This window comes from Engraulis encrasicolus, chromosome 16 (genome assembly GCF_034702125.1).
Source record: "Engraulis encrasicolus isolate BLACKSEA-1 chromosome 16, IST_EnEncr_1.0, whole genome shotgun sequence".
Classification (NCBI taxonomy): Eukaryota; Metazoa; Chordata; class Actinopteri; order Clupeiformes; family Engraulidae; genus Engraulis; species Engraulis encrasicolus.
Window position 1 is genome coordinate 9,123,228 of NC_085872.1, and position 10,000 is coordinate 9,133,227.

The 10,000-nt window shown below is 44.8% G+C and overlaps 1 protein-coding gene across 2 annotated transcripts in view; it reads right to left on the bottom strand.

Annotated features, from left to right (window-relative positions):
- Positions 1-10,000, bottom strand: part of gpc5c (glypican 5c) — a 256,644-nt gene that overhangs the window by 56,467 nt on the left and 190,177 nt on the right. For both annotated transcript variants that reach the window (XM_063218535.1, XM_063218534.1), the window contains one exon: positions 1,771-1,900. In XM_063218535.1, the coding sequence (XP_063074605.1) occupies positions 1,771-1,900 (130 nt within the window). The remainder of the gene's footprint in view (positions 1-1,770; positions 1,901-10,000) is intronic.

A 10,000-nucleotide genomic window follows, 5' to 3' on the forward strand; every position in this document is an offset into this window, starting at 1 on the left:
AGAGACCCCAGCAGCCCCAGGCCATTTGGACCCAGTGGGGTGGGGTAAGGTGCAGTGGAGGAAGGTGTGTGTGTGTGTGTGTGTGTGTGTGTGTGTGTGTGTGTGTGTGTGTGTGTGTGTGTGTGTGTGTGTGTGTGTGAGAGAGAGAGAGAGAGAGAGAGAGAGAGAGAGAGAGAGAGAGAGAGAGAGGGAGGGAGGATCCCAGCAGGAGGAAATCATAATTAAAGCAGTAGTGAGAGCCTGAGTGAGTGAGAGATAGGAAGAAAAAAGAAAAAGTGATTGTGTGTGTGTGTGTGTGTGTGTGTGTGTGTAGTGGGGTTTCTCTGTGAGGTGAGGAGACAGCGGGAGGTCGAGAGGAGGTCAAAGAACCCTGTGATTGAGGAGGACGGGAAGAGAAAAAGATAAGTGTGTGTGTGTGTGTGTGTGTGTGTGTGTGTGTGTGTGTGTGTGTGTGTGTGTGTGTGTGTGTGTGTGTGTGTGTGTGTGTGTGTGTGTGTGTGTGTGTGTGTGTGTGTGTGCACGCGTATGAATGTGTACGTGTGGGTGTGATTGAAGAGGATGGGGAAAGGATAGATAGAAAGAGAAAGAAAGAAAGAAAGAAAGAAAGAAAGAAAGAAAGAAAGAGAGAGAGAGAGAGAGAGAGAGAGAGAGAGAGAGAGAGAGAGGGAGAGAGAGAGGGAGAGAGAGAGAGAGAGAGAGAGAGAGAGAGAGAGAGAGAGAGAGAGAGAGAGAGAGAGAGAGAGAGAGAGAGAGAGAAAGAGAAAGAGAGAGAGATGAGAGTGAATATTCTATGCCTGCGGGGACTCTGGCCCTTGACTCCGTAATTGGTAACAAATCTTCTCTTTGCCTCCAGGACATGTGTGTGTGTCCTAACGAGCTTCTCAGCGCAATTAGAGTGAAAGATTTAAGTCAGTTACAGCTTGGAGAACTCATGCCTACTTAAAAGAGTTCATTTTACAGTCAGTGTGACAGTGTATGAATCTTGTTCGTTCCACACTTGTGTTGGTGTATGTAAGTGTGTGTGTGTGTGTGTGTGTGTGTGTGTGTGTGTGTGTGTGTGTGTGTGTGTGTGTGTGTGTGTGTGTGTGTGTGTGTGTGTGTGCGCGTGCGCTCGTGCATGCGTGTATGCATGCGTGTCTGTCTTTGCATGTGCATGTCAGTATGCGTGTGTGCATGCATGAAAAACTGCCTATGTATACATATATGTGTGCACGTGACCGTGTGTATGCATGTGACTGTCGTTGCACAAGTGTGCGGTAACTTGCACATGATTTCGAGAGAGAATGAAAGAAAAAGTTGATTGAAAACAAGGAATCAAGGCCCAATGACAGGGACCATGACAATGGCCTCATGTACATGATGTATTTAATTCCAAATTAATCATTCAGAATTGAACAGTTACATTGAGTTTGCGTTGCACTTTCATTCCATTCCGAATTGTGAAGTGTGAACATGATGTTTAGAAATCACAATGAGGTTGAATTGATTAAATTGTGAACTAGAAGAACACTTTTAAAACATTCCTGGATCCAGATCTTGATCCGGATCACCACCAAAATGTAATCACTTGTTCCTTTTGTCATTTCCAACAACAACATTTCATCCAAATTCATTCATTACTTTTTGAGTCAACCTGCTGACAGACAGGCAAACAGGCAAACAAACCAATGCGAGCGGAAACATAAGCTCCTTGGCGGAGGATAATGAAATGTCTCATATAAAGGAGGCCATTGACAATAACGGTACAGTGTCCCTCCCCAGGTGACTCACCTGGGCCGTCTCCAGACCCTTGGCATCCGTCCTCGTCATCACACTCTGCGCTGCCCTCAGGTACGCTCCCGCTGCCTGCCTCCACCCAGGGCTCCCGGTGGCCCAGCCCAGGCATGCTCTCCTCGATCTCCTGCAGACGCACACAGACATCACATTACATTACATTACATTACATTACATCACATGACATTGCATTACATTACATTACATTACATTACATTACATGACATTACATTACATTACATTATATTTAGCAGACGCTTTTGACCAAAGCCACTTACAAGGTGGACATAGAGAGTGTGGAGTCAGTACAGAGTACAGCAGTACCCAAGTAAATTAGTACAGACAGAGTTAATGTTGTTACATTAATGTTCTCTGTAAGCTTTGGCAATACTGACACTATACAAACAGGCATGGCAATAAAGCAAACTTGAAATGAAAATTGAAAAATAGAGGGCAGAAAAATGTGCGCACACACACACGCACCACTCATGTGTACATACACAAACACATACAGACACACATGCACACACACACACACACACACACACACACACACACACACACACACACACACACACACACACACACACACACACACACACACACACACACACACACACACACACACACACACACACACACACACACACACACACACACACACACACACACACACACCAGGGATGGAAATAAGCACCTGTTCACCTGCCAATGACGGGTGAATTTGGCCTTTGGCGGGTGAAATATGTCAACCCACCAGTCACCAGACAGGTGACATTTTTCTACAGGCGCCTGGGATAATGCTGAATTAGGCCTATACGCAGCATCCAACATCAAGCAAATTGGTAATGAAAAGAGTTATTGGCATCACAATGACTGAATTCATGACCTCTGAAACAAAAGTATTGATCAGAAAATAATCTAATTGTGAGTGACTGATTAGAATCTACCTGCCACAGTGACTGGTGGGGAAAAAGGTTGAGTTGCATCCCTGACACACTCTCTCTCTCACACACACACACACACACACACACACACACACACACACACACACACACACACACACACACACACACACACACACACACACAAACAAACACACACAAATACACACACACACACATAAATGCATAAGCTTACCCACAGAGACACAGAGACAGACCCAGCAACCAATGAGTCACCATGTACAAAAAAGCTCCCACTTTAAATCAATAGCCTGCTCTTTGTTCGTGCTGACACCCAGATGACAGTGAAGAATACAAATAGGCTAAGAGGCCACGGCCTGGGGTTATGTTTAGGGTGAAGGCTGGGGTACAGGCTTGGCTTGCCGGATGCGGAGGTTAGCGCTAGGCCTGGGCTAAGCTATAATGGCTAGCTGACAATTGCCTGATACGCCATACAAACTTACGACTAGTTGACAGATATATGTGGGTATATACCCTTCATAAATGTTACCTGAGTTGTTGGCAAGCCTGTAAACACACGGACAGAGATTTCATAATTGTATTATTAAGGGTTTAGTAATAGATTTTTGTTAAATTAGTCTTCAACACTTGCATAGTGTAGGAGTTGTGAATACCCACAGTATGAATAAATGCTTCCCACAGTTTTAAAAAGAAATGTTTCAATTCAAGGTTAAAAAGTGGACCAATTATCAGTAACATACATCAAAGATTCCTGGGCAATTCTGACGTCTTGCCGCCATAAATGTGTAGCCGGGGGCTAAACGGTGTTAAACCAGCATTGACTCCTCATCACGAAACAAACTGGAAATAGGACCCCCATAATTTTTATATGACAGAGCAGTAATGACGCTAAAGGGGGCAGATTTATGTGTCTGACCCGACGCCCGTCTCAGAATAGTGTGGGCTTAAGCACTCAGCACCTCCGCCTCAAAGGGGCTAGGTGCCCTACAGACATGCACACATATACACACATACACACACACACACACACACACACACACACACACACACACACACACACACACACACACACACACACACACACACACACACACACACACACACACACACACACACACACACACACACACACACATGCCATGCACGCACACACACACGCACACACTCGCACATGTTCACGCACGCACGCACGCACGCACGCACGCACACACACACAGGGCACACTTCACCTGGTGTTCTACCTCACCATGCTACTGTGTACGTATATGTGTGTGTGTCAACGCATGTGCGTGTCTATGACAGGCCGATGAGTTTCTGTGTGCCTGGATTGCTGGAGTGACATCCTGGCTACGTCAAGCCGAGAGGGCTTTGTGGAAAACGCTTTGGGATCATCAAAATCACGTGTTTATTTGTGTGATCTGTGCGAGAGTGTGCCCCGCGGTTCAGCTCTGCCTGGCCCGAATGACACATCAATCAATGCAAATGTCAACAAGCGCCCAAAGAGGCCAGTTGAGCTGGGCAGGCTCCCACTGTGATTGACTGTATGTGACTGTGTGTGTGTGTGACTGTGTGTGTGTATGAGTGTGTGTGTGTGTGTGTGTGTGTGTGTGTGTGTGTGTGTGTGTGTGTGTGTGTGTGTGTGTGTGTGTGTGTGTGTGTGTGTGTGTGTGTGTGTGTGTGTGTGTGTGTGTGTGTGTGTGTGTGTGTGTGTGGTTGTGTGTGTGTAAATGTGTGTGTGCGAGCATGTGCGTGTGACCGAAAACGATAGAATTTGTATGAGCATGTAAGTTGACAGAAAGAAATATCGGTTGAAAACCAGAACTAGAATGTCAGAACACGAAGAGAAAGCCAGAGGGTACGCAATGAGTAATGGACGACCGAGGAATTCATGGCACTTTCCTCCACGCACGAATTGAAATGCAGAGAAATAGAGCTCGGCATCGCATCGAGCGTGGGCAGGAGGTCTGATGCGAATGGCCAGTACTTAATCGTCCTGTGCCCACAGGATCCAATCCAATCACTAACAATGTTTCAACTGTTTTTTTTTTTTTCAATTTTGTCGACAAGCAAGATCCCCACACAGGAATGGGGGCTTTTTTCACATTCGATGTCGGAAGTGCGGATAAAAAAGGGATATGACCACTTGGTGGTTGCCGCACACTGTGACTGTAACTGGAACTAGCGCTGTCTTTTCCTCTCTGAAACTATTAAAGGGTTTATGAAACGAAAACAAACGGTCATTCCCATTAAAGCCTTGTTTTTTCTGATAGCATCGATGAGACTTTGAACCCAATCATCCTGGAGGAACTTGTGAAAATGGCAACTCAAAGTGTGAATTCTGTGAAATTTGGTGTGACTAATGAGCTGGGCTGTGACATCATAGAGGAGAGTCCCTGGTTTGCTAGTATGGCGATCTGAGAAAACAACACATATTTGATGGACCCACATCTTATAAAGGAACCAAAATTCTGATACAAACATCAGCGTGTCGAAAAACCACACATCCAACCTCATGAGAAAAAAAACAGCAGCACAAATCTATTTCAGAGGCACTGATACATCTGCAGAAAGTGACATGTCTGACAGGCGAAGTGACGATTGTTGACATACTGTAGCCTGACAGTTCGTTTTGTTTATGGTTACGGTTGCTAAGGGCGCTTTGCCATGACCCAAAGATGACATGGCGTGTGTATTTGTTGACAAATGGGGGGCATTTTGATTCAATTGCGCGATATAGTGTGATTAAAATGCATGTAAGCTACATGCAAAAGTATCATCAACTAGAGAAAAAACGGAGGTATTAGGCTGTTGGAAAAACGCCCTATATAGCCTGAGTCCTCAGCATATTTTTAGCGTTTATCATTATTATTATTTTTTGTGCTCAAAGTCACAGGCGTCGCGTGTCCCTCAGCCGGACTCTGACGACGAGGTGTGCACCACACGTGCACCACAATACTAAAAACAAACAATCAACGCTTCAAAGTAGGCCTACGCTATGTGCATCTCCGTTTATTCGCTAAGCAGTAGCAGGACTTTTTCTAGGATTTTTTGGCATGAGGGAGCATCATGGCAGGTTACAGGGGGTGAAGGGGGGTGTTCCCCCCCATGAATGAGAAATTTATCAGTGTTTCTGTGTATCTACAGGTATGAACGTATGGGTATGAGGCCAGGCATGATAGGCCTTGTAGGCCTATAAAGTATCAACGCATCCAAAATGGTCATTTGTTTAAAAGCCACTAGAGCTTTTTGGCATGCACATTCATTTGTCTACTATAAATGACCATTCAAATCTCTTCAGTTAGGTTAGGTCTATAGGCTTATCACATAATTTGTGTGATCATATGATGCAGAGTGTGCCTTTGTTACTATCCTAGATATTAGGCCTAACAACTATATTGGAGTAATTTAACAGCATAACAATGCAGCTCAATTTCATAGGCCTATTCCAATTTCTGCATTAGGTTTTTAAAAATAGATTCACCATCATGTGGGCCCAGCTCAACCATTCCCCACAAAGATGAACAGCGTTACCGCAGAGATACACCAGCGGCGATCTGAGCGAGTCGAGCGACGGAAGTAATTGACTTTGTATTGAGTCGAGAGACAAAAGCGATTCTGGAGACTAGAGCGATTTGCGCGACGCGCGCGACAATTTGAAGTTGAAATCTTTTCAACTTTCTATGACGCGGTTCGGCGACAAGCCGCGACAGCCAATGACTGTATAGAGGTCAGTGACCACAGCCAATGGGAATGCTTGAATGCTTTGCCTTCTGCCTGTACGGACATACTCTAGTCTCCTCAATCTCTCGTATCGCTTGCTGCTACACTCTGTCGCTTGAATCGCGTCGCCGCTGGTGTATCTCTGCGGTTAGGCTATATAACATTGGAAACTTTAACTAAATATAAAAAATACAACATTTGTGGTTTTCAACTGAATTGATAATGAATTGCTATTAGGCTACATTTTAGGCTGATAAGACACCTCACAATTTACCCCTCCACTCTCATCCATTAGGCCTACTTAGCTAGGCTACTTGTAGTGGCATGGTGCTCAGAGATTAGCAATGTGCACTGCAGCCATTAAGAGAGGAACTGGAGTTTTACCTACCATTAATAAGCTAACCCATACAGCGTTATCAATAACTGCAAAGGCAATACACAGAAGAAGAAGCTGAAGAAGAAGCCTAATTTCTTAACTCAGGAATGAGTCATTCTAGCTCCGAGAAATTGGTTATGCAAATAACTTGGAAATGTCAGATCATGAAAGATTTTTTAGGCTAAGTCTTGTGACAATGTTTAAAAAAACTTGTACCTCCCTATGGATTTGGTGGTTTTACTAGTCTTACTCCTGTGTTAGGTTACTTTCAAACCTGGCTTCACAGGCAGGATTTTTTTTTAAACTCCACCGCGAACGTGCATTTGCGTTTCTATCGGCATTGCCGTCCGTAGAACCGGCGGACAGGCTTAGATGCGCTTTCGCTTGTAAACATGGAGCGCACTGGCTTGTCCCTACTTCTTTCGGACACACGGTGCGAAGTGGCTAGATTTGATGAGAAGGGCGTGACTAATTTGCGAACGGTAGAAAGAAACCTGGAGTGGAGCCAAATGGAACGGAGTGAAAATTACAATGCAGATGAATTAGGTCTATATTTCAGACAGTCCAACAAAATCCCGGACATTTCTGGAATTCCCCCCGGACATTTTTTAAGGTCTCAAAAGTAGGACATGTCCGGGAAAAAGAGGACGTCTGGTCACCCTAATACAAACACCCAAAATCAAGACAGAGGGCTTTTTAAATGGCTGGTCTCTGGTCTCTGGATGGTGTAGCTTGGTCTAACTTGACAGGCTGATGGCACAATGCTCGCAGTCTGACACCTCAAATTGCATTGCTCACCAGACTGTAATAATTTCCAAAATGAATGTCTCGGCGACAAAAACTGATAGATAGATAGATAGATAGATAGATAGATAGATAGATAGATAGATAGATAGATAGATAGATAGATAGATAGATAGATAGATAGATAGATAGATAGATAGATAGATAGATAGATAGATAGATAGATAGATAGATAGATAGATAGGCATGCAGACAGGCAGACTGAGTGACTAAGTACAAAAGCTAAGTACAAACTGCCGGGCGTGCAGGGAATGAAAGAAACAATAAGAGAAAAGGGGGACAGTAGATTGACACAAGCCTGAAGGAAACATTCGGAGATTCGGGCACAGAATGAAAAAATACATAAACAAAGCTGTGCTTAGGTGAGACCTCTGGTCCAATACTCTCCTGCTGAGCAAGAGAAAAGGAGATATGTAAAATTGAAGAGAGAGAGAGAGAGGTAAAAACAGAAGACAGTATTCATTCCCTCCCCCCCTCTCTCTCACACACGCACGCACGCACGCACGCACGCACGCACGCACACACACACACACACACACAGTATAACAAGAGCTCATTCCAATGGCAAATATTGTCTTTTCATAAGGAATGTTTCATCCTCAGCCTCATCTCCGCGGATCTGCAAAGTTATGATGGGGGCTTGTGCAGGCCACGCTTCATTGCCCCCGCTTCCTCCAGGGTTGGATTCCTGCCCACAGGCCCGCAGTTAAGTAACGGGCTGATTAATCAGCAGAGAGAGAGGGAGAGAGAGAGAGGGAGAGGGAGAGAGAGAGAGAGAGAGAGAGAGAGAGAGAGAGAGAGAGAGAGAGAGAGAGAGAGAGAGAGAGAGAGAGAGAGAGAGAGGGAGGATACAGTGGACACTAATGTTACGCAAGGTAAGAGATGGTTTATTGTCTCAGTCTTTGTGTGTGTGTGAGAACGAGAGAGAGAGAGAGAGATAGAGAGAGAGAGAGAGAGAGAGAGAGAGAGAGAGAGAGAGAGAGAGAGAGAGAGAGAGAGAGAGAGAGAGAGAGAGAGAGCAAGAGACAAACAGAAACAGAAACAACAGAGACAAACGTGTAACAGTAGAAGCATGAATGAGTCTCATTACAAAGCAGGGACAATGTGCTCTGTGTACAATTACAGCATGTGTTGTCCTATCTCATTCTTCACCAACCACTTTGTGTTACAGCCTGACTTCCTAAGTACTTCGCGTACGACCCTCAGACATGCTCATTGTGTCATGGTGTCTGTGATTTTTTTATGCAGGTGGGAGAGGATAGGTGCAGTGTGTAGACATGTGGTATGTTGCGGGGCGTGGTATGACTGTGTTTTTGTTTTCAGACAGTATTGAACTCGCAACATGCCTCCGTGACAGCGTTCCACTCTGTGCATCCCGCTCCCATATTGTAGGTCATGCTGTATGGATAAACATGTACCCTGGGCCTTTCTTCTTCCTCTTTTTCTGACTTCATTTTCATGATAGGACACAGTAAGAGTGACAGGATATGAGTAGGGAGAGAGAGAGGGGAAGGGATTGGCAAAGGAACCGGGCCGGGTCTTTATCCCGGGTCGCCGGTGTAGCAGCCTAGTGCCCCGGTTAGAGCCACGGTAGGCCTTTCTAAATGCATATGGGCAATGCTCTTCTGAGGAGTCAGTGTATGAAATAAACAAAGTCCCCCATTATATTTTTGATATACTATATGATAACACACATGGAGTTTATTTTATTTTATTTTAATTGCAGAGTTTGCCGGCAGCACGTATTTGCGCAAGTGAATAGCAAGAGGACGGCTATTGAGATTCATGAAATGTCATTCAATTAAATGAATGGCTTTCTTCACCATTGCCGCATACAAAATAGTCCAATTGAAAAGTGTGTTTTAAATAAGGTCCCAGGTTCCGCTTGCGGGGCTCTTGTGAATGGCTGAATGAGCTGACATCTCATGCCTGGTGGTCATCTGACAAAAGCAGCGAAATGGTGAATTTGTTGACGAGTCCTCTGGGGATACACTAATGGAATTATATATGCTTCTCAAAGACAGCGAGGAGAAGAAAGCAGAGGAAAACACACAAACAATTTGAAACAAAACACAACACACAACACATTCTCTGTCCTCCGAGCTAAACCCATCAGAAGAAAACCGCGATAAGCGAGTTAACCTTTCAATTATGCAAAAAACAACAGAGTGAAATGGTTATTTAAATAATCGCATTCATGAGTCAACAACAACAGCAGCAGCAAATAAAATGGCTGCTGACGAAAACAGTGGAGAAGGCGTGCATGCATGGGCACACAGCAATTGCCCATAAGCGCTGGCTCGAGGTATTTAAGTCGATACGGAGGCGTTTTGAAGAAAGGCGTGAAGTGAGAAGGGCACTCAGCCCAGTCATCCTCCAGTGTCCATTGGAAGCAGTGCAG